At 48.0% G+C, this 24,976-nt stretch overlaps 1 protein-coding gene across 6 annotated transcripts in view; it reads right to left on the minus strand.

The window, feature by feature from the left end:
* The window catches only part of ARSG (arylsulfatase G), an 86,568-nt gene that overhangs the window by 6,407 nt on the left and 55,185 nt on the right, over positions 1 to 24,976 (minus strand). For 5 of the 6 annotated variants that reach the window (XM_043496398.1, XM_038370597.2, XM_038370598.2 and 2 more), the window contains 4 exons: positions 23,244 to 23,440; positions 21,355 to 21,435; positions 17,125 to 17,233; positions 7,608 to 7,728 (listed from right to left, as the gene is read on the minus strand). In XM_043496398.1, the coding sequence (XP_043352333.1) occupies positions 7,608 to 7,728; positions 17,125 to 17,233; positions 21,355 to 21,435; positions 23,244 to 23,440 (508 nt within the window). The remainder of the gene's footprint in view (positions 1 to 7,607; positions 7,729 to 17,124; positions 17,234 to 21,354; positions 21,436 to 23,243; positions 23,441 to 24,976) is intronic. The other variant, XM_043496400.1, reaches the window with a different exon arrangement.

Genomic DNA, 24,976 nt, shown 5'->3' on the forward strand with positions numbered 1-24,976 from the left:
TAAACTGCTTACAAGTGCTCCAAATCCTCACAGTCAGCCTTTCTGGCGGAGGCAATCCCTGGTTCTGCTAAGCCGCCCTTGGAACGCTGTTACCAGGAGAGCTTTAGCGCTCAGGCTCTGGAATGCTGATTAATGCTGGGCTTTTGCAGGCCCCAGCCTGTCTGAAGAAAAGAGCTGGGGGGGGGGGGGAAGGACTGAAAAACATGTTGTTGAAGAGCGGCTATTTTAGTAGAATACAATTGAAACAAGTGACAGCCCCTTAGGAGGAGCCAATCAGCATTCTGAGCCTTCTCCTCAGGACAGTGCAGGTCATGGAAATGCTGTTTCTCATCTACCCTGCCCTTTCTTCTTTCCCAACAAAAGGGAACATTCTTTACCCAAGGTCACCCCTTCAGGGACAGGATCTGGATTCCATAAGGCAGCAAGCCTATACTGCACACTCCTAATGGCGCTGTGTAGAGTACAGTCCCCCAGCACAGGTATAAACAGCAGTGTAGACAGCTTAGGCGAGTGCCAGAACCTTGGGGTATGTACCCAGGTACGTATCTGACACGGCTCTCTACACACCCAAGCAGGGCTCCCCGGTCTAAACCGCTATTTTTAGCGGTGTAGTGTCCCGCTGCCATAGGGAAAGGGTACAGCAACAGGGAAAGGCTCTGTCGGGGTAGAGGCAGTGAGGAAAAGCTCCAGCAGTTCCCCACTGCCGGAGCCTTTCACCACTGCCATAGCCTTTCACTGACACATGTAGCCCGCTTTTCACTGTGGTGTGTAGCTACACACTCTACCTTCCACTGCCTGTGGTGTGAAGCATAGATGTCCCTTCAGTGTGCCTCTTCTAGCCTGGGCTACACCTAAAATGTAGGTCACCTCAGCTACCGTGTTCAGGAGTTCAGGAAAAACCCACACCCCAAAGCACCGTAGTTATGCTGACCTACCCCTCGGTGTAGATGCAGCTACATTTTTCCATCAAGCTAGCTACCATCACTCGGGGAAAAACCACTTCCATCACAAGCAGTAAGCTAAACTATAGGTTTATGCCAGTTCCCGCAGTATGACAGCAGATGGCTGGGTCAGGCCCAAATCATCCTTGGAGTATCTTACAGTGTCTCTAAAAATTCAAACCCCCTCTTCCTATCAGACGTGATCAAAGCTTGAGCTTCCACCTACAGTATTTACTGTTCCCCGTCACTCTACAAATTATGTACCCAGCCACACATAAGAGGGAGGGGAAGAAAACTTCACCCAAGAAAATCAGAAGGTTAAAAAAAGTCTCCAGCTACAATTAAACACTTTTTGCTGTAATGTATAACTAATCTGTCAAACTCACTGCTACAAGATGGGGAAAAAGTTCTGGAGGATCAGCTATTTGAACAGAATTACATATTAGACAAACATCATCATGCAGTTTCATTAGATATTATACAATTGTATAAAAGGATATAACCCTCATGCTTCAGGCACTAAGCCAACCAATAACTGCTTGTGGCCAGGAAGAAACACCCCCTATTACCATATTATTGCATAACTGTTTCTTATGAAACATCTACTCGTTCCTCTGAAGCACCTGGTTGAACTGTCAGAGACGGGATACTGGACTGGTTGAAGCACTGATCTGATTAGATATGGTGTTTGTCTAACATTTGGCTAGTTTTTATTCAAAAGAACCCTATGCACATGAAAAACGTGGAGGATCCACACCAACCTACAATCAAAAAAGAGAATTTGGCAATGGCTTCAAGAGTTATTCTCCATTTCCTAGACTCCCCGAGACTACATGGAAGCTACAAAATTCAAATGTACATTATTCTCCCATCCACAGTAATAATTCCAATTGGTGTTTGTTTTTAGGTCATGTTCACTTCCCAAATGGAGCACTTCTTTCTGAAATCACTTTGACATCTGTTGAATTTATGGACCCTGATTCCTATTTCCATTTTATGAACTGTCATCTTTTTGGATGCCCTGGGATTTTACATCTATGTGTTGTCTGTCAGGGCAAAAGGCAGATAAATGAACACACTATTGAAGGCCATAATATGTTTTACACAAAAAATGCCAAGTTTTGGTAGGAAATTTTAAAAACCGTTGGTTTGCTTTGTTTTCATAGACGTTTCCTGTACAGTTCCCACCCCCACCGCTCAGTTTTTCAACAAAAAAATGGTTTTGCTTTCACTTTTCAAACCTGTTTATGGTACTGGGTTTTGTTTTGGTTTTTTTTTTTTTTTAAAAAAACAGGTTTGGAGTTCTGCTTTTTGTTGTTAAAAAAAAAAAACAGAAAATGTCATCAAAAATAATTTTTTTCCTGCAAAAATTTCCATGTACACTGAGGCCACTGTATACTGCACAAAAGAGCCTTGAAGTGGGAGTTAATAATACATTCACATCCACCATTAAGGCCCCTTTAAAGTAGCTGGACAACGTAAACAGGCCTTAGGGCTTGTCTTCACGGTGGAATAATGCGCTGTACAGGGGTGTGATTTCTAAAGCGAGCTAACATGGAGCATTAATTGTTCCACGTTGATCCTACTGGTCGAACTAAAGGTTCCTTAGTGTGCTTAATGCAGTGCTGTTCCAAACAGCATTATGTTAAAGTGCACCAGCAGGGTCTATATGGACGAATTAACATGTAACATGTTAGTGTGTTTTAGAAATCACACCTCTGTCAGCACGTTACCCCAGTGTGTAGACCAGGGGTAGGCAACCTATGGCACACGTGCCAAAGGCAGCCCACCAGCTGATTTTCAGTGGCGCTCACACTGCCCGGGTCCTGGCCACCGGTCTGAGAGGCTCTGCATTTTAATTTAATATTAAATGAAGCTTCTTAAACATTTTAAAAACCTTATTTACTTTACATATAACAATAGTTTAGTTATATATTATAGACTTATAGAAAGAGACCTTCTAAAAATGTTTAAATGTATTACTGGCACGCAAAACCTTAAATTAAATGAAGACTTGGCACACCGCTTCCGAAAGGTTGCCGACCCCTGGTGTAGACAATTCCTTAGCATAAATGAGAATCAAGCCCAGTGGGTCTCCCTGCATGCTTAAAATTAGGTCTCGTCTACACACAAAAGTTGTACTGATTTAACTATCGCAGTGGTGTGAACGTAGTGCACTGACTAGCATGGATGCTGTCACATCAGTATAAATTGCCATATACCAGTATGGCTTATCCCTATGCAGGAAGAGGAATAAACAGTACAAGTATATGGCCTTGTCTACACTTGAAAGGTTTGCTGGTATTGTTATACTCAGGTTAACCATCTCTAAAGGTAAGGTAACTCCCTTCTCTTCATGTGTCAATATATATTTATGCTTGTATCTGTAATTTTACTCCATAAATCTGAAGAAGTGGGTTCTTTACACCCGAAATATTATGCCCAAATAAATCTGTTAGTCTTTAAGGTGCCACCGGACTCCTTGTTGTTTTCATCTCTAAAACATCTATTACAATTCTTACTGCACAGGTTAATTGCTCATCTTAACTGAAGCCCTCTGAATGGCTCTAGTCTAGAGAATTGCAAACCGTTACTACCAGGTATGTTACATGTCTAGTGATTCATGACTTTTTTATTTAAAAAAAAAAAACTGATCATTTTAAGTTTGAACTAAACTGCTTAGCATGTTTCTATTACTAAGCGGGCATCAGGAATATTCCTTCGACATTAATCTACTGAAAAAAGCCTATTTGCCTGATGCTTGTATCTATGATACATTTTGTACGATTTGTTTTTATTGCCAACAAACCTTATTCAAAACAGGGCACTTGCTGCAGTTCCAGAATGGCACAGGTGGTACTGCTAGTGAATATAGGTGCTGTTGGAGTGGAAAGCAAAGGATATCTAAGTGAGATAATGTGAGGAGATGTACAGACATTGCAGTCAGCAAACTGCCTCCAAAATAAAAACAACCACCCCAATCAGCTGCCAGAACTGTGCATAAATCAGATGCTGCAAAAAGAAAAAAAAAAAAAAAAAGAAAGCGGTTCACAGAGGATGTGTGTCAAGGAAAAGCCTGTAACATCAAAGGCAGTTTTGCTATCACTAGCTCACAAGTACAAGATAAAAGGGAGTAGATTTTCATTGCAAAGTAAAAAGAAAAGGAGTACTTGTGGCACCTTAGAGACTAACAAATTTATTTGAGCATAAGCTTTCGTGAGCTACAGCTCATCCGATGAAGTGAGCTGTAGCTCACGAAAGCTTATGCTCAAATAAATTTGTTAGTCTCTAAGGTGCCACAAGTCCTCCTTTTCTTTTTGCGAATACAGACTAACACGGCTGCTACTCTGAAACCTGTCATGTTGCAAAGTACTTGGCTATATGCACTCAAGCAGGGAGGTACAATAGAAATGCAATCAGCTCTCCAGCATGAGTGTGTTGGGAGGCACAAGGCCAAGTGATTGCTGACCCATGGATGTGTCCTTATTAGAGGATAATGCATAAACTCCGAGGCGCTGGATTGCTTTGATAGACTCGCCTACTTCTCCCTCCGCAGGGCGTAGCACACACCAGACCAAATGTATCCAATTGGCTGGAACAACTCAAGTCTCAGCTGGCTAAAGGATGGGGAGCCAGGCAACTTCAAACACAACTGGTGGGGCTGCTGGTTTGGACTATGGTTCAGGAGTGCACCAGCGTCTAGCTCACAGGCAGAGAACACACTGGATATGGCAACAGCAATCCCTGGTTACAAAAGGCAGGGAGCTGAGCCCAAAACTTGCTTAAAGGTTGTCCTTGTCCTAGAAATAGCAATCTACTGTTTGAACCACATTTAATCAGTTTCCTAAACCCGGGAGAGTCTGGCCCTGACATGGTTAATTCATCCCCTATGATCCTCCAGGGAGAATTACAAAACCCACTCACCTTTAAGGGAGTGCTCAAAAGACATAAGCTGATCATTTGAAAGGCCAAAAAGCCAAGGCCTTCCGTGCGGATATTTAGAATAGGGTAGGACAAAACACTAGCAAAACGTAGCATGGGGCCAACCCTGTACAGGCAGGGAAAGGAGCTGGAAACCCAACAGTTTCCCATCCCATCCCAATTTCCTATCCTGAAATGCTAGGAGTCCAGAGGCTTTCTCAGGAACACAAGTGGTTTGAGGCAGGAGTGTGTTATTAATCAGTGAGTAACCACAGACAGCGCACATCAGACAGGCGGTAAACAGGAGACAACAGTCAAACTAAATTAGTACCCAATGCAACCTTTCAATATTTGTTGTTATTATGACTATCTAGGGTTTAAGGTCAAAATGTAACTTATTCCTTTGGGTAGCAACATTCCCGGGCAGTTCTCTGTAGCACTGCCTAGTAGCCTGCAGCCCCAATGCCGCTGCCCCAATCCAGCACGGTGCTCTATATTACCCCCAAGCCAGCACCACACTCTCTATTACCCTGCAGTCCCTAGCACTGCGTTCTCTATTGTCCTGTAGCACTGCTACCCTGAGCCAGCACTACATTTTCTATTGCCCTGCAGTCTCTGCTTCCCCTGACCCACTATGGACTTCCTGTTTATCATTTCTTCTTTGTGACCCATCCACAGCCTCTTACACCCCCTTCAATTTCCGCTCCCCACACTTTTGGAAATTCCCAAGCCCATGCTCATCTAACATGGCTATTATATTTCTCTGGAACTGCCTGGAGGCTTTCAGCCACCGCTGGGCGAATAACCACTCAAGATGGTTAATTCCCTGACTATTGCTTAAGTTCTGGACATGCTCTGCTAATTGTAGCATTTCACAGTGGCCCATCACTACAAACTCATTATAATAAGGTCTATCAAAACTCATACAGCCAAATGGGCTTTTGCGATATCTCCCCCACCTCCATTGTTTATCTTAGGATTCAACAAAGGGTTCCATAAAAAACATTAAATTCCAAACACACAATGGACTTGGAGAACAAATCCAAAATCCCTACCGGGAGCCAGATGGAGAAGCTCCCAGCAGGGCAGACTTTCAAAGCAAAGAGCAAGACTTTAGTTGTGGGATGCTCATTAAAGCCCACTGGAGTCCTGCAGCCAAAATCTTGTGTAACACTCAGAAAATGTGTCCGTGTAATGGCTGTCCTGCTAACTGCATTTCTCATGCGTTAGGGAACTGTGAGAAGGTCCTATTGTCATGTGGACTGAAAGCTGCAGGATACGGGACTGGCTGCCCTACTTACAAATTAATAAGGGACATATTGTGCAAGCCAGGGCTCAGAACAAATAGGAGCTTAATCATGACCCTGTTTGTCAAATCAAGAGAGACACATGCTACTGGCTTCAAGTGCCTGGGATTTTTGTTTATCTCTAATTCTAGTGTTACAGCGACCCAAATATCACATGGGATGGCATTCTTATCACTGCATCTCAGCCATGAAATGCACAGGGAGAAAGATCTGAAAGGTCAACTGCAAAGCAAAAAAAGAACGGGGCAAGGGCCAAGTTCTGCACTTTAGCCCGTAATGTCACATTGATGGGCCATACACCCCCGATAACCAAGCTGCTCAGTGTACAAATCAAGTTTGAACTACTCTTTGAAAAAAATCTTTTTGGTCCTGCCCTGCCCTGCCCCGCCCCACCCCACCTCTGCCATGAAATCTAGTCTGTGACATTCTGGCCAAGCTGGGAAATGCCAGAGGAGCCCACAGAAATGTGCAGTTCCAAATTTGGTAAGGTTAATTTGTAACTGCCATCTTGCTGCTAATGGAGTGTGGTCCAGTGGGTAGCCAGGAGACCTGGGTTCTATTTCTGGCTTCTACACTGATGCGCTATATGACTTCAAACAAGTCCACTGTCTCCTCCCATGCTAGTCTATCTTGTCTACTTACATGATAAATTTTTGGGGGCAGGGACTGTATCTCACTGCATGTCTGTATCGTGCCTGGAATCTCAGCTGAGACTTCTCGGTGCTACCATTGTGTACTACAAATAAAATCAAGCCATCGCAGATTCTTCTTCAACCCTTCCACCAGTTCCCGGCAACCTCCACAGTGCCCTGAAGAGATCACCCTGTCTTGAGTGAAGAGGCAGCTCAGATTCTAGGCTACCTCAGCTTCAGATCTCTCTTGAATGATGCCAAGTAATGCGGGGCAGTTGGTAATATGGAGTCCTGTCATGTGATGTCAGACCTGAGACCAGTCAGAGCCAATTTACGTAAGACCCCAAAATGAGCTGGGATGGGAGTCTGGGAGATAGGGAATGAACAGTAGATTCATTATGCTAACTAGCCCTCTGCACCCCACTGCCCCCCACCAGTCAAACCATACCCCTAAGGAAGCTGTGTCCACAGTAGAATTTCCCACCATTGTACCACTGCATAACTAGATGACACAGTGGTTAAAGACAGGTTTCAGAGTAGCAGCCGTGTTAGTCTGTATTCGCAAAAAGAAAAGGAGTACTTGTGGCACCTTAGAGACTAACAAATTTATTAGAGCATAAGCTTTCGTGAGCTACAGCTCACTTCATCGGATGCATTTGGTGGTGCCAAGTTGTCTACAGCGGCATTCCCACCGTGACTGCCCCGATGATAATGCTCGCATGCACAAGGCCTAACAACTAACCCTCACTGAGGTGGTGTCTGTAACTCCCCCTACAGTTGAATGTTGAAGAGAGTCCACTACGTACCTTGTGCCCTTGGTGTGACTGTCCAAAGAGAATCTCAGACACGTCCGAACCATCGAAGCGCCTGTTGGGAGGGAGGCTTGCCTTTGCCAGGGACACCAAGGTGGGGAAAATGTCTGTGGTGCTGGAGCAGAGAGGAAGATTTCATTAAAACATGGATGCAATGTCCTGGAAAAATCCCATCCACACCCCGGAGCTTGGAGCAAAAGAAGTTGAGCCTGTCCCCCAGCGAGGCCTGGGAAGGTCTAACAGGAATGTCAGGGCATATGTGGGCCTGGATGCCGGGGGAACACAGGAGTTCAATCTTGCTGCTTATCAAAGCTAATGACACTTGTGAGTAAGGGCACCATCCGAGAAGCCTGCCAGAATCCCTAGCCTCTGCTTATTTAATGAAAGAGCCCTGGTAACGTGAGGCACAGTTTGCTGTGGGCATGCTCTGTACGGGAGACGCAATTGCCTTATATGCCATACTGAATAGCATCTTTTTAGGATAGTGAGCACATGTGCGTGAGACGAGCCAGCACGTCTTACACAGATCAATCTGTCAAAGAACACAGCAACTGGAAAGAGCTCAGAGGCCTGTGCCCCACAGTGACAGGACACACTAAACAATTTCACTAGTAAAATATGGGACAATGGGTCAAAAAGGGCTTTACCCAGCATCCCTGTAGAACGGGGCTGGAGCTGCTAGGGAACGTGGTTTCTCTCGAGGTACTTATTGGTCCTTTCCACCTCTGTAGCACCTGAGCACCTCACTAGCCTCAATCAATTTGTCCTCACATCACTCAAGTGAGGTTAGGAAGCATTATCATCACAGATGGAGACCTACAGTCACATAGAGCGTCCGTGGCAGAGATGCTCCCTGGGGCAGGGAGGGTCTTTTTGTCCTGTGTTTGTACAGCACCTAGGTGCTACCCCAGTATGCACAATCAGGTTGGATTTGAACCCCAATTCTCCCACGTGCCAGGCCATGCCCTAGCGCCTAGTTCATCCCCTCTGCTGGCATGGCTAAGCATCTCCTGCCAGAAAGGAACACAGAAGCACTGTGCACACAGAGAAATCCTTTGGGCCTCCAGGTTCTCGGATACCTGGGAGTCCACATCAAAGAGGAAGCTGGCCAGAGATACTGTAGTTGCGACAGGGCCACATAACCCTTTATGAAGTCCTCCCGAAAGATGCCAAGTTCCCCTCTGAAGGCGAAGTGCTAACTCAGTCACTTTTCACTCCAGTCACAGCAGATCCTGTAACCTAGGAAAATGTGGTCTCACTTATGCATTGCACACAGGAACCATAGAAACCAAACTGGAAAATGAGAGCAGTGCTGTTTTGTGCACTTACACCAAAAAGCCGTCAGCATTTCCACCATCATCCTCTCTTTTCAGGGGGTTACAGCTCAGCCACAAAATACTGCTCTGGGCTAATTCTTGGTTACTCCATGTACTAAGATCCTGCTAAGAGTGTGACACACACAGAGAAACAGGTGCCCTGCCACCCAGGTGCTGCATCGTATAGACCCGTAAGGCCAGGAACGGGAAATGCGGGAGTTTCTGCCTGCTGTTTGTGGACTGCAACCAACTTTTAATGTGCTGATTGTACATGAACATGGTCTGATGGACTGAGTACGGGATAGGGACCAGGAATGCCTAAGCTCTTGGCTCTGCTACTGACTTCTTGTGTAGCCTTGTGGAAGTCATTTATACTTTCTAGGCCAAATTCATCACTGTTATAAGCAGGCACAACTCCAGTGAGATCAGCAGCAAATCTAGCTCTCTGCATCTCTGTTCCCCCTCATCTAACCTTCACTTTCTGTAGCTCTGTTTGCCTTCTAATCCTTCCTGTTGTTGGCACAAATATAAATGCACTCCCTGAGGGCCACATATGATTCCTACCATCCTCTGGTGTGGACAGCCACCTTAGTTGCCAGTGAGCATGAGCACCTGGCAATCTAGCATGACCAAAACAAGCTATGCACCGACTTTGGGAATAGAATGTGTCCTCCCATGGCAGCCCCCAGTCCCTTATAAAGGAAACAGGATGTCAGTATGGATCAGTGACATTCCCCAGAGCTCCCTGGACCACGTGCACAAGGAGAGGAGAAACATTTCATGTTTAAAAGCACTTCAAGATCTGCAGATGAAAACAACCAATTAAGAGCTCAGCAGTGTTCATGACCTGCTTCGGTAAGCAGCACAGGGGCTTGGGGTTTTTAAGAGGGCTAAAGGAGTTAGGCACTTAACTCCCATTGACTTTCCATGGTACCTGGGAGTTTGGGACCCTATGAAAACTGTAGTCTGTGCTCCTTTGACTCAAACCTCTAGCAAGTAGCTTTGAGAAGGCTCCTTATGCTAGACTCCCACAAGAGTTACAACAAGGCTGCAAGTATCGGGGCACAGGGCTTCCATCACTGGCGCGAAACAGCAGTGTGGATCAGCAATGAAAGCACCTCTCTTTCATCAGCACATTCTCCTCCTCAGGGGTTTATTCTTGAGGCGGTAAAGGACGTTGGACACAAGAACAGATAACTCCCAGCCCTAGAACAGCTGCCTGGAAAGCTCTCCGTGTTCTCAAAGGCTCTTATCCCCTGCTTGCCTCAGGCACCTGCTTGCTGGAAATCCAGAAAGGTCTCCGTCCCAGTCACAGCACTTACAGACGTATGACGGAGTTGGCCACGGAGGGAAGAGCTCCTTCGGCCTCTCGGACCTCCAGGCAGCTGGGCTGAGCCAGGTGGGTAACACCTCTGCTTTCGGAAGTGAACATTAGCGGGGGGCAGGTTCCATTGATCAGACCCAAACCCCACTGGCAGGAGCTCCGAGTTCTGCTGCTGACTCCTTGTGATCTCGGGTAAGTAGCTTAAGCTGCGTCTTAGCTTCCCAGGCCCAAGGAAGGCAAAACAACCCTACAACGTCCCTGTCTCACAGAGGCCCTGGGAGGTGAATTACTATTATTGTGCTTTGGGCTGGAGCAGAAGGGCCATGCCAAGCAGCAGTAAGAGTGCCAGGTATTACAGGGCCCAGGCCTGAACTCCTGACTCAGCCAACCCTCCCACACTCCCACAGAAGTCAAGGAGCATGACTGGACACAACAGGAGCTTTGCCTGAGTGAGCGCTTCTGGCTTGGGCCCACTGGTGCTATCCCAGTTGTGTGAGCTGGAAGCAGAGGAACTTGAAGCTCCTATTTCTCCAGCTGCTAAGAGACCGAGCAGCCAAACAACGCCAAGGAGAGCAGAAAGGCAGGCTCAGCCTAACACCCCCTCCTAGAGGCTGGCAGATGGGTGAGGCAAGTGAAGAGGTTGTTAAATAAGTCAGGCTCCAAAGAGAGCATCAGGCCTCATCCCAGGGGGAATCCCACCCAGGCCAACAAGGTTCCATCAACCTAGCGATAGTTGCTAGGAGAGGTGGGGTTGCTACACCAACGGAAAACCCCCTTCCATCACTGCATGGGGTCGCAGTGCTGTAGCTACGCTGCCACAACGACCGTAGTGTAGACATGGCCTTCGGCTCCCATTGAGTCAACCCCGAGGCTGCCACCTGCCTGCAGCTCCCCTTGCTGGCCAGGCGAGCTGCAGATGCTCTGCACCTCTCAGGATCTGGCCCTTATCACTACCTCTTGGAACAATTTCAAGCCGTTATGCCAAAAATGGGTTGGAAACAGCAGCCAGGTCGGTGGAAATGATCAGAGACTCGATGCTGGAAAGGGACTGTGTAAGGGGAGAAAAGAGGGATATGTGAGAGGGGCACATGAGACCCGTTGGCCATGTTAGAAACAACCACATTTCACCCAGTCACAGCTCTTGACCATGGTCCCGATTCTGCAAAGGGACCTTTCATGGCCTCACAAGCAGATGCCTTTGCAGGATGATTTAATGTTTACACAGGAGTGCCCACAGGGCCCCTTCGTGCTAGGTACTGGTAAAACTCATAAAACTCTGCTCTAAAGAGTTTACAGTCTAAACTCAGGGCTGGTGCGATCTGTCTTGAAACCACACACGCCTGGGGTTATTCCATAACACAGTTCAGGCTCACCCAGTTTTGTGAGCCTTGAATGGGAGCCAAGCTTTGAGTTCGTAACGCCCTTATTCCTACGCTCTATGTTGCATGTGACACTGTGACTCCAGCTGTTGCTGTCAATCTCTTTCCCCCATCCCCCTGTGTGCAGTCTGCCCTGTGACTGGCTTTTGATCATGAAGATTTCAGAGTTCTCCGGGGGTATCACGTTCCAGCATCCCCTGCAGATATGAAGTGCAGACCACAGATGTCAGGAGGTTTCATGCTGTAACAGAACCTTTGATGACAATTCATCTTTCCTGTCAATATTCCAGGTCTTCAGCTCTAACATAAGAACTCTTTCTTAGGTATCTCAGGATTCAGAGTTCGCTGACTGCTGAGCTGGGAAGACACAAGCTGGACGTGCATATCAAGGGAAGAAGAGACTTCTAAGACTGTTGACAAAACTCCAGCCATGAACCACTCCCCAGCCAGGTCAACCAGCATAAATACGCTGCAACAACTCTGCTTAGGGTCAGCTCTAGACTGAAACAATTTGCACTTTAGCTCTTGTGTCAAGTTACCTTTGATATTTTGAAGGTGCCTGCAATAAATATAAGGGATGGCACCTCCTTCCCTGGGATGGCAACATCCAAAACACAAAATCCACTTCCTTGGCTAAGAATCAATGCAGCTGTTCCTGACAATTTAGTGCACTGGGGATCAAATCTCTCTAGGTGAATGTGCATTTGCTCCTGTGCACAGAGCTGGCTCTAGGTTTCTTGCCACCCCAAGCAAAAAGAAAAAAGGGTGGCCAGTATGCCACCCCTGGAATTGTGCCGCCCCAAGTACATGCTTGTTTTGCTGGTGCCTAGAGCCGGTCCTGCCTGTGCAATACACTTCCAAGAGCTGTGTGAAGGCCAATGTGGTGCAAGAGGATGAATCTCAGAAGTAAAGCTAGGAAAATGTAGCAGTACTGAAAGGGGAAGATGCTTTTGCCTACATAACAAACACTCATAAGGAGACCTGTGGGTAAATAATGCCATTCAAACTTTCTGCTTAGGGTCCATGTCTATTTGAACAACACTGGAAGTTTTGACTCTACATTATAGACTCTTCCAGCTCATTGTAGGGAAAGAACCAGGCTGAATATTTAAAAAAAAAAAAAAAAATCAATGAAGCAGAACAGCAAGTAGCTCACAAGGATCCTAGATGACATCATGACAGTAAAAGCCTTTCTCTTTAAGTCCACCTCAAACCATATTTTGCTGATGATGGTACAATGTAGATAGCTATGCAGCAATAAAGAGCTATTAAGCAAGATACACACCTGTCCCTGCAAAAAATACTGCAGAATAGCTTTGCTCAATCTGCAGAATTTTGCCAAGATAGTGTGTAGTAAAGGATGGTGCAATTTGCTTCTTATTCATCCCAGTGACCTACTTCAAGGCCCTACTTTTGACTAGTGAGGAGAATGGTAAAATGGTAAAATCATGGCAGGCTCTACTAGTTAAATATCATTAAGCAAAACAGTTAGCCACGGCAGATTTCAGTGGAAACAAGCTAGTAGCTGCACGTTTGCACTGGCACACAGGACAGTGTGTGTAAAAGAATATAGAGTGCATCAGCATGTTTCTGTTCAGTTCTGACTTGCTCATGGCTCTGTGCCTTGCTGTCCACTGACCTAGACTTCCTTCAAGCCTCGCTTAGCACTGCTCTCCCCAGGATAGCCGCACAGAGTGCAGAATCAGTGCAGGGCATTCTGAAGCCGGCCCAATGAATCTGAAGGAGCTTCTACAGTATAATCCATAAAGGGTCCAATCCTGCCGAGCTTATGAAAGCAAAGTGCCCATATGTAAATGGGAGCTCTCTGCATGTAGAAGCTGCAGGATCAGGTCTTTAAGAGATTACACTCCACATGGGCCTCCAAACCTCACTCCACAATGGCCTTCTGCATCACCATCCTTTGAGGGTGAGGGGCAACCTTCATCCACAGAGAGGTTTCCCAGTCACATAAAAATGCTGCTTGGCTTCTTCCCCAATGGGAGCAAAGCCTTTACCTTGACTGCTTTAATTGGGGCTGGAGATTTCACCCTGTGCACCTTCCTCCTGCACTCGGATCCATCGCTCACAACTCCACAAGAACGCTCTGTCTCCTCCCTGCCAGGATGTTCTCCCAACAGCATGCAGTCTTTCCCAGCACCATGTAGTGCTGGTTGCATTAGCATCCCTGACGGAGAGACTGGAGTGCAGCCAAGCTAATATACAGGCGTGCCTCTTTCACAATGCAACCAGTTGCTTGCATTTCCTGGGCTTGGCGTGTTGCATCCTCCCTTCCTTCAAAGTGATCTTTTCAGGTAGCACCTACATTCTCCAATGCCAGTTGGGATCACAGGAACTAGAGAAGGGAAAGACCCATCTGGACAGTCCTTGAGACCATGCCCTTGCCAGTGCAGGGGACAGCAATGCGTGGCATGCTGCACAGACGTTAGCTAATGAATCTCAGCCACACCTCTGTGCAATGGAGAAGGTTTATCATTCCCACTTAACAGGGGGGTGAAATGGAGGTGAAGAAGGACTGAGGCCAACATTTCCAAAAGCATCCACTAATTCTGAATGCCCAGCTCAGATGAGCTGCTTTATTCATCAGCCTGAGACACTGAGTGCCTTGTTTTCAGATGTTCAATGCACCCACATCTCCAGCTGGAGTAACTACGTCTCAGTATAAGGCCCAGGGGAGGAGAGTTAATTCCTGCACCAATCTGGGGTGGGCACAGGGACTGATGGGGAGTGTAGCTAGTGGGAACCCTATCCTGGGAGGTGTCAGCTCAGCCTGCAGCACAGGTCAGATTAGCCACAGGAGCTGGTAATTTCCACCCTGATTGCAAGAGTCCCTCTGGGCCATGGTAGAAGTGCCACACCAGGCCCCCTACCCTTGGGCTCCTGCAGTCATGGGAGAGTAAAAGTCCTGGACACACAACAGCTTTGCATCTGCCAGGGGTTTTACAATTGCCTGGACTGGGACTCAGGAGACACCAATTCAATTCCTGGCTTAGTCACAGACTTCCTGTGTGACCTTGGGCAAGTTACTTAGTCTCTCTGGGCCTCAGTTTCCCCTCTGTACAATGGGGAGAACAGCCCAGCCATTCCTCACAGGGGCGAGTGAGGATAATATCCATTAGTGTTTACCATGCACTTGGATGCCCTATAAGTACCTAGAGAGGCACCTAAGAGCAGAGGCCTCAACTGGAAAAGACTGCCTCTGGGTGCGGGCCCAGGTCCCAGGGTGAGCCAGTGGTTGTGCTGGGGCACAAGTTCAGAGCAGCAGGCCACACTACCTCTCTAACTTGAGAGAGGACGCATCGGCAATTCAGCCAATAAGAGTGCTCGATCTCTGCCAGATTTCCTGGAGGTGGATTCCTATTGGTTTAATGACAGCAAAGAGAAATACCCTGCAGCACTGGGAAGACAAAGATGACCTTTCTGTGGAAATATCTGGATCAGATTCTGTAAGAAAGGCTGCTTCCAAAACAAGCTATTGAGGGATCAGAGGACAGGCTAGGGTCCATTGCTGACCTGTCATGGGGAAAAAGAAATCTGGACAGTAAACAACCTGCACTGTTTTGAGGGCGAGTGTCAGACAGAGAGCCTCATAGGCAGGTCACTGGTACAGAGCCCTTCCTGATTGATAATGACAAAGATTATCACCCACTCATATCTGCCTGGTGGTCTCAGTCCCTAGATGACTGCGTGTCCCACACTCTGTGAGACACAAATCAGTGTTCTTGTCGGCAGTCCAGCCAGAGGCACCTGCAAATAAGAGAACCTGAGAAATCAAACTCTTCTGTCACCCCTAGGGAAACTCTCTCCTGTGAAGGAGGAAAAAGCTGGCACTGCTGTGGTCTCTACTATACCTTCAGTCCCCAAGGCTCCCAATGGTGCGCCTTTAACTGGCATGAACGTCTGGTATAAAACCCCACAGCCTTGGGATAACTTGGCCCTTAACCCTATCTGTTAGACTGGTTACAAAATCCCAGGGCTCCACTTTGTTCCACATCATCGTATATACTCCCACTTTTCTTACAACTGCCCTGCCCTTTGCCCCCAGTGTGTGATGACATTCACTAATGCCTATTTATTGAGGTGTTGATTTACGTCACCACCATGTGAGTCTCCACCAGATGTGGCCTGTGAGTGGAGTTTCCTAAAGACAAGCCGTCAGCCCTTCACTTGCAACATCCTGCCTTTTGTTGGTCTGTGTCACACAATTAAAATTAGTTATTTAAACCTCTATGGAATTTGTTGTCTTTAGATTTCCTTGTCCAAGACTGACTCCCCGTCAGTGCAGAGGGGATAACTGGATGCAGGCCAAGCTAGAGGCACTAGACCTGTAGAGCCCTGCAAATCGGCGGATATCTGCTTTAGGTACACAGATACCCGCAGACCATGTTTGCAGATTACGGCTCAGATGCGGATCCGAATCTTGTATCCGCATAGGGCTCTATGGATCTGGGCTCATGTCAATCTAGTGACATAGATCTGGGTGCCAAGTTACCCCAGACTCCAGACCAGAGTAGCTGCCCTGTAGTGCCGTTTGCTGCCCCCAGCATGGTGAGTGGGTTTCACAGGACAGTACATAAGGCTGGATTTCCCACCCCTGGGGCTGTGAGGGACTGGAGAATTTCATCTTTAACAACAACAAAAATCTGGAACTGCGTATTTCTGTGAGCCTGCAAGTGCCCTTCAGCCCCCTCCTTCTCTAGTCCAGCCACAGTTGTGCGCCCTGAAACTCTGGCAGCTTCCTGGAGTTATCGCTGTCAAACCTGCTGGACTGGGTCTGGTAGACGTAAAAGCAGCAGGTCATCCACAGTCTTTCCCTTCACCGCTCAGAGCTGCAATGCATTTGGTAACTGCACAACGGTCTGCAATGTGGGCTTTACACTCTTTCCTAGAGCATCCAGTCCTGGCTATCCCTTCCCCACCCCACTCCGTGACAGGGGACCAGGCTGCGTAAACAGTTGCTCTGATCAGTTGGAGCAGAGCTTTTGTGTATAATCACAATTCCTTTCTTCCCTGCAAGGAGGATTAATCTTTGGAATGTTTTGCCTCAGGCTGTCCTGGCAGGGTTCACTGGGCTGGCCCTCAATAAGAGAAGGACAAAGACTTGGATTCCACCAATGCTGCACGATACACACAAGAAGCAGTCCTTCACTCCGGTTTTATCCACAGCCCAGCTTGAGGTCAGGCAGGAACCCCCCTCCTCTCTCCAGGCACGCTGGCAGCGATCCTGGATTTTCCTCTACCTCCTTCTGAGCCATTGAGCAAAGGCTCATCTGTCAGGACCAAGCCAACAGATCGTGGTTTGCTTCCCAGTGTTTAAAGCAGAAATGCCAGCAGTTTAACTCATGTCCTGAGAGCACATTACCTGCTTGGGAGATAGACTATGTAAGATCCAGGCCTCCTAACACAGGCTCCCAGTCCTGTGCTTAGCTCATTAGACCTCACCTAGGGAAATCAAAAAAGTTTTGTCCTCCTACCTCAACAGTGCAATGCTTGACACATTGGCAGGGATCCTGCCAGGCCAATAAGCCAATGCCGGAACACGATGTCCCCCTTCCCAAGTCGTTCGCTTGGCTGCACTCCCACCTGGAAGACAGACAGGTATTCTCACAGCGGCCCTTCTGCACAGGAGCTTTTCGTTAACCCAAACCTCTCCTGATATAAAGTAAAGGAATTATTCCGCGCCACAGATACTAAACAAATGACAAAGGAGGAAGACTGCATCAGAAATGTGAAGATAGGTCAGGAAAAAAAAAATCTTGCAGCAAAGTGAATTCAAAGAGTAACTTCCTCCCAGCCCCCCAGTTTCTTTAGGATGAAATTCACCCTGGGCCAGCACCAGACCCATGCATGGCTTAAACCCTGTACATTTTGAGTCCTTCCAACATTTTGGGGGGTTAAAAAGGTTACAGAGTTCTTTTTTCAGAGAAGGAAGAGAGAGAAAAGTTAGCTGGATTTCCCACTTTCACCCTTTCTAACAAAAATTTTGGGTTGGAAAATGGACTCGATGACCCGGAGGTCCCTTCCAGACTAAAATTCCTAACAGTACCTTTTACTTCTCATCAGTTTTGATGAGAAATGGAAAAATCACAGAGCTGGTTTCACAAGACATGTAGCTAGAGTGACATTATTTCCATAAGCCTTTGATGTTGTGTGAGAATCTAATGCACAGAGAAATGTTTAGCTTGCGAGTACTGCTGATTCGGTTTTGTTTCTATGTGCAGGCCTCAGGGGCTGTGGGGGAGGTGGGGAGTGGGGTGTACATGCATGTGTTCATACAGTACCAACTGGAAACAACTCCAGTACATGAAAGCTGCACCCTCCAGATTGCTGAAGTATACATGCAAACACATATCTGCAACTTAAAACTAAATCCCTTCTGACCACATCACAAACAATTTCCCCTACTCTTAATTACCCACTAGTTCATTTCCCAACAAACCTGGGTCTACCTCTAGCAAGGGAGGAAATATAGTCCAGTGGCTAGAGCACTAGCCTAAATAAGTCACCAGGACCAGATGTTTCAGAGTAGCAGCCGTGTTAGTCTGTATTCGCAAAAAGAAAAGGAGTACTTGTGGCACCTTAGAGACTAACAAATTTATTAGAGCATAAGCTTTCGTGAGCTACAGCTCACTTCATCGGATAGGAGTGCCACAAGTACTCCTTTTCTTTTTGAGGACCAGATGGTATCACCCAAGAGTTCTAAAGGAACTCAAATACGAAATTGCAGAATTAACTGTGCCATGTACAGTAATCTATTGCTTAAATCAGCCTCTGTAACAGATTTTTAATTTGACCCTCCATAGTCCAAATAAAAAGAGGCCCTTGTGCTTTTTAAATAACGGTTCGCTTGTACCAAGTTACAGCTGGGTTAACTGAGACACAGTAAGATCAAGTGATTTGTACACAAATCTGTAATGAGTCATAGCAGGCAGCAGGAGAGAGTCAAAGGAATATTCACTAGCTGTGCTACCCATACCACATATTGTGGTGACTTTAGTTACACAGGAAGCCAGAGCAGCCTTTTGACAGGTTCAGGATGACATTTGCAGTAGTAAACACTACGCTGAAGCAAAACAAAACAAACAAATCCACATGGATTTTTCTCAATGTTAAAGGTTGCACAATTGTGTGATGCCATCCAATTACAAAGGTCAAGGCTTTCCACAAAAACTTGACACCACACAGAACAGAACATTCCCTTGCAAGTAATAACAAATCCATCCCAATGATAGGCCAAAAACTAGGACGTTTCCAGTGGGGAGACGGCACTGCTCCCCCTTTCAGTGCGACTCCCAGGCGAGGTACAAAACAGGGGGAACCGTGCAAGGGGGACACCGTCCCCACATGCCTGGGAGGGGTGATGGTGGGTCTGCTGCTTCCTTCCTTAGCAAATTCAACAAACCTCCAGCACCATCTCATGCGTCAGGTGCATCACCATGGAGACATCAGGGTTCCATTGCAGTACCAGCCCTTCCAGGGGTTCGGGTGTAACAGCTAAGGGCCCACCCAGCCAGAGACGGGTAGACAGTTTCCCCAAGGGGTTAGGGGCTGCTGAAGAGGGGAGGAAAAGCTTTTATTCTGCGGTGCAGAGCTCATGGAGAGGCTCATCTAGTGACCGAGAACCCATAGATCTGGGTGCCAAGTTACCCCAGGCTCCAGACCAGAGTAGCTGCACTGTAGTGGTCTTTTGTAAACTTGCCAGCTAGTTTCAGGCCTCACCCAACCCATTTAAAAAGCCTTGTCACCACAGGAACGACACTCACCACACTGACAGCCTCCCTTGTTCCCCTACACCTCTACCCAAAAAAATCCCACAAACACCCTCTCCCAAGCAGAGATTTGATCCCAAAAAGGGAGAAGTAGCAGAGACATCATGAAATCCAGCAGGCACTTCACTATTGCTTTTGATTTTATGTGGAAGGGGCTCAGGTACGACACTGATGGGCGGCAGTCTAAAACAGGCAGACAGATCACATGCTCTGGGGATGTCAAGATAGGCAAACCACGTCCATAAGAACCCAAAAGAGACCTGAGGCAATAGAAGAGAGATCAGCACCTATAAGACTGACATGCTATAGAACAAACAAAGATATTAGAGTCACATCGGCACTTTTCTCACTTTGAAATATCTATAAATATTCCTTTTTTGCATCCAGTTTAAGAAGGAACCTAGAGGGATTTTAAAAATCACTGCTCCTGACAGGTGTTTCTATATCCTTATGGAATTTCTCCCCTTTCTGTGAGGTCTGGTCTGTAGGGTTGTCTGTGAGCAGTGAGTTGCTAGCCCTGGTTTGTTGTTATAAGGTTGCTAGTGGGTTCCAGGCTACCTGTTGTTATCATAGGCTTGGTTGCTCATAGGTGTGTTGGGTTGTTGCTAAAGACTTATTTTTTTATTAGGTAAGAAGAGAGAAATACAATCCCAATTTGCTGATTTTTGGGAGGTGGAGATGAAGAGAGAAAAAAAAGGTGATAAAAAATTACCAAGCAAGAATTGCAAAAAGATGCAGGGAACAGGGAGTACCCCTTGTTTGGCTAGCCAGGCCCACAGCAGCCTTTTCTCAGAATCACACATCAGTTTCTGCCGGGCCTCTACTATATTTGGAAGATGTCAGGAAACAGATGAGGAAAGAGATGCTGCCTCACTCCGCTGCCCCCTCCCCTTCCATCCTGGAGCAAATGGGGAAATGTAACCCAACACACGTTCACAGTGCGTAACACAAGCAGAAGCGGGAAATACCTGAGTCATGCTGGAGACTTTTGGCTGCTTCTGTGTAAATAATCAAAGCCACCACACAGATGCCTCCCCTGGAGACAGCGAACACTAAAACCCCACCTCCGTACAGTTAGATTTGAGGGCTTACAATGACACACACTTACAGGCCTGATTTCCAGAAACACAGAGCACCCCTAGCCCCTATAGAAGTCAGTGGGAGCTCAGCACTTCTAGGACAATAAAAGCCAAGCTCTAAAATAATTCTCAGCACAGTCAGAGCACAGGTCTCCACTTGGGTCACCTCAAGAGCTGGGTGGGCTTGAAGTCCTTTTATATGCATCTCACAGCATCCTTCTCCGTCAGGGCCAGATTATAGTTTTATATGTATCTAGAAGCTAGAGTATATGACACTATAGGTCCAGACACACGGACTGTCAGTTAAAAAATTATGTTTGTAACTATTGTGCAATAAGAGAAAAGCTTGAAATGTGAGCCACGTGTGAACAATACCTGCCTGAGTCTGCAGACAACCTAAGACAATAGCTCCAAGAGGCACAAACTTCTCCAGCCATCTGAAGATTGCTGCTTCCATAAGAAGGGGTAGGGGCATGAAATGGGGGAGGAGCCAGGAAGTTCCATGGGCTTGTGTGTCCAGGGCCCCGGATTGCCTTAATTCAGCCTGATGCCCCATGACGTTTTGGGGAAAAACCTGCCATTTCGTACTAGCTGGTCCATTCTAAAGGCAAGAAAATTGCTCTTCAGAAATTGGAGCTCCGCAGGTAAATCAATGCATGGCAGAGATGGTGCAGCAGTAGCCAGACAGCTTGGAGTGAACTCTGCCAAAGGCAGGGAAGTATCCTATCTCTCCCTTCTGCTTGGTGGCCAGATTTGAACAAGGGCCTTCCAGGAGCAGGTCCCTCCCCGCTCCCAGCTGGTCACATGTAATGGCTACCAAGATACTAACAGCCTTGCAATCAGCCTTGTTGGTTACCTCGTTGCCTTTGCCATGCCCCAGAGAATGGGCCCACGTTCCCTGCAAGCTCGCACTTCTGAGCCCAAGGACCGTTGTCTCCTGGAGGAGAGAGAAACATCTTGGTGAGTAACAGCCAGAGACAGACAAGTTGGACTGAAACACAGTGAACGAAGGCCATGGAGAGAGAAGCCAGCTTCCATGCCTAGGGCAAAAACTCAGATCAGTTCCATCAAAATGAAGCGTTACTCTGATTTCCATCTGGGAAACTGAGTGAGGGTGGCCCAATCTCACACAGCTTCCACGAAGCAGATTGTCTGGTGGCCTCTCTCAATCGAGGGTGCTCCAGACAGAGCACCCTGATGTTTAGGGGTAAGTGGGGAGCTGCTGCGGATGATATTTGCTCCCCATGGGGAAGCTCATACGCCCTTTAAAGAGGCAACCAATCCCGTGCTTTCCTCCTCTCCAGCACCTGATGGCTTTTTACCGCGGGCAGGCGCTTGAGTGAGGACTGACTGAATGGCTGACAATGGAGGTTATTTCCAAATAATAGGGCCATGTTTTCTCAAGGGGGCTGAACTTCCACTCAGGAGACTGAGTCTAAGACGGGGGGAGAGGGGGGAGGACAATAGCAATTTGGCGTTAATGAGCCGCAGAGCTGTTCCTGTCATTGGAATGGCAGTGAAGCAAGACATCCTCATTAGGGAGGCGTCTCAGCAAGAGCGGATTTGGGTTTTTTAATTAACGGGGATTTGAGGTTTAATTTGTAGACACGGATGTCCAGGTTTATCCGCCTGCCTGAAGTGGGGCAGCTTGAGGAGGGTGGGGGTGGGGAGGCGGTTGGAAAACAAGTTGCCTGAGAGAAGGGATCATTACTGAGTCTGAAAGAGCAGCACAGCCCTGTGAGGCCCAAACCCTGCCTATAAAGCCGGTGGGGGAGTTCAGCCTTCCTAGCAACACCCCAAGGTGGGTGAATCTGACCTATCCAGGCAAATTTACTGCCCCCCATCTGCACGGTATCTGAGTGCCAGCGGACCGGCACCTCAGGCAGGGCCTGACCAACAGGAGAATCCAGAGGACACGCTCTGGGGATCCTGGCCTCCATTCCCTGCACCTCCCCCCCTAATTTCAAGGGGAAGAGGAGTCCCCCATGTTTCAGGGTGGGCCTAAAAGCCAGTTCCTCAGAGTAACCGTGTCGCTCTCAGTGGTGTCTGCTGGGTCTCACCTGAGGCCAGGCACCAATCAGCATTTTCAACAATCCAGTTTTGAGTATCGCTCTGGGCACGCAACTGACCAAACCTCTCAGTCCATATTGTGCCTGCAGCTCCTCTTGCCCATTGCTCCCCGTCTCCCTGGAACCCCACTTGGCCAGGAGAGGTTTATTCCCCACCCCTGTGGTTCCTCCCTGATATTTTGGATTACATGGGGCTTTGCCATGCTGGTTCTCCTTGCTCTACAGAAAGGCCAGGGAAGGGGACTCAACAAAGATGTCAGGGGAACGTGAGACAGGCAGGCTAACAGGAATGGAAGAAACAAGACCAGTAGAGATCCTGCTCTCAGTTACACTGGTGCCGCAGCTCCCAGTTCACACCAGAGTAACTGAGAGCAGAGCTTGGCCTGTTAAAATACTGTTTAACACAGATTAATACAAAGGAACAGAGTTCATGGAGGATGAAATCCACTCCCCTGTGCAGAGGCCGTGAACAAGTCCCCACCCCCCCCCCAAATTAAGCCCCACTTCAGCCCCTAACACAATGTGAGGGCCGTCCCTAAGACGGCTTCCCATTTGCATGTGGATGCCCTTCACCCCTTTCTCCTTCAGCCCTCGCCTTGCCTGCGTATCCAAGCAGTATGTAAATGTCAGTTATCGAGATGATCTGCTGTTACTGCAGCTGGTTTTATTGCTTCACCTGTGAACCAAAGGAATGTGTTTTCCTTCCCGCAGCCATCAACTTTGTCCTTTATCCGTCCCACCAGCGCATCCATCTCCCTCAGGCTGGCTCGGTATGGCCCAGGGAATGAGGAGCTGGAGGGAGGCTGAGCGAGGACCAAGGGCACGTGCATATGGGCCAGCGCTAGGTATAGGAAGAACGGGCGTCCGCTTTCACTAGACAGGAAACACAGGAAGTGTGTTTAGCATGCTGGTTATGAGAAAGGTGTGGGGAGAGTGCAGAGCCTGGGCACCCATGGCAGGGCAGGAGGAAAGGTTTTCCACAATCTCTAATGCAGAAGGAACTTTTACAGAAGGCCACCAGTGGGTAGGACACTGCACTGGGACCCAGGAGACCTGGGGTCTATTCTGGCTCTGTCAAAGATACACCATGGACCCTTGCGCAAGTCACTTCACCACTTGGTGCCTCCATTCCCCCTCCCACGATCCACCTGCCTTATCTATTAACATTGTGAGCTCCCTCTCACTCTGGGTTTGTACAGCGCCTAGGACAATGGGGCCCTGAACTCAGCTGGAGCCTTGTGGCTTCACCTCATAGGCCTCTGTTCTCACAGCTGAGGAAGGTTAGACAGAGCCTGCTGTGGCCAATCAAAGACGACGCTCTTACACCTTTCTACCACACTTGGCCCCTCATCCTGGGGCTCGGCCCCTTGCTCCCAGGATTCTCAGCACCTACAGCTTGGGAGGAGAGAGCTCCGAGCTGGGAATCCAGCCTGCGCCAGGGCATGGTGGTGCTGGGCTCCCTGCAAGGGAGGAGAAGTTCTTGGAGCGCAGGACAGGGAGCTGGGGGCTAACAGGGGGAGTCACATGAGGCAAGCAAACAGGCTCTATCCCTCCATGATTTTTGGTTACAGCCTCCTGAGAGAGCAAACTCAACACCACTCAGAAGCAAAGGAAAGGTCCAGATGAACCCAGCCCTGCATCCCTGTTCCAGGCAGAAGCCCCTCTGCTGCAGGAATGAGCAAACAAGATAGGGGATTTGATACAGAGGGATCTCTGTGCCTCAGGTTTAGTACACACGCTACCCTAGGCAGCATCTCTTTCTGATCTCTCCCTCTTCGTCTCCAGCCCTTTGATCCAAAGGCCGTTCAAGGCAAATTTCAGTAAGTCCAAAGTCACCCAGTCAGGTACTTTACACTCCAGGCCTGCAAATCTCCCCGCTCTCCTAGGGTCAATAATCAGAACAAGTGCAAGCTATGATCAGCGCAGTAATAAACATGGCAGGCAGTGAAGCCCAGGAAGGGGATCTGTTTCTAAGGGCTGGTGAGCACCCAGCCCTGTATGGGTGCATGGAGTGGAAGCAGACTCTCTCTCATGCCATGGGGCAGGGCCCAAGCAAAGCCCCAAACTTCGACACACAGACTGAGGCAGCCTAGCGCAGACAGCAGCGTTGGATTCCCAAACAGGGCCAGGGCAGAGGTTGACCTCACCCATCTTTCTGCCCTGGCCATTCCTGCTGCTGGGACAGTGTAGCAGGGGTCGCACGCCTGGATTCACTGTGCATGCCTCAGATGCCGTTCTGGCCCTGGCTGGATCAGCCCCGCCTGCCCTCCCACCCTCAACAGGAGCAGACAGGAGGGGGGAGGGATGGAGAGTGTCATTGGCTTTTCTGCAGATAAAATCTACATGAGAGGTGAAGTACAAGGAAGAGGCCAGCAAACCTGCCTCCCAGGTGGGTTCAAGCAGCCTCGG

Source organism: Dermochelys coriacea, chromosome 14, assembly GCF_009764565.3.
Source record: "Dermochelys coriacea isolate rDerCor1 chromosome 14, rDerCor1.pri.v4, whole genome shotgun sequence".
NCBI classification, from domain to species: domain Eukaryota; kingdom Metazoa; phylum Chordata; order Testudines; family Dermochelyidae; genus Dermochelys; species Dermochelys coriacea.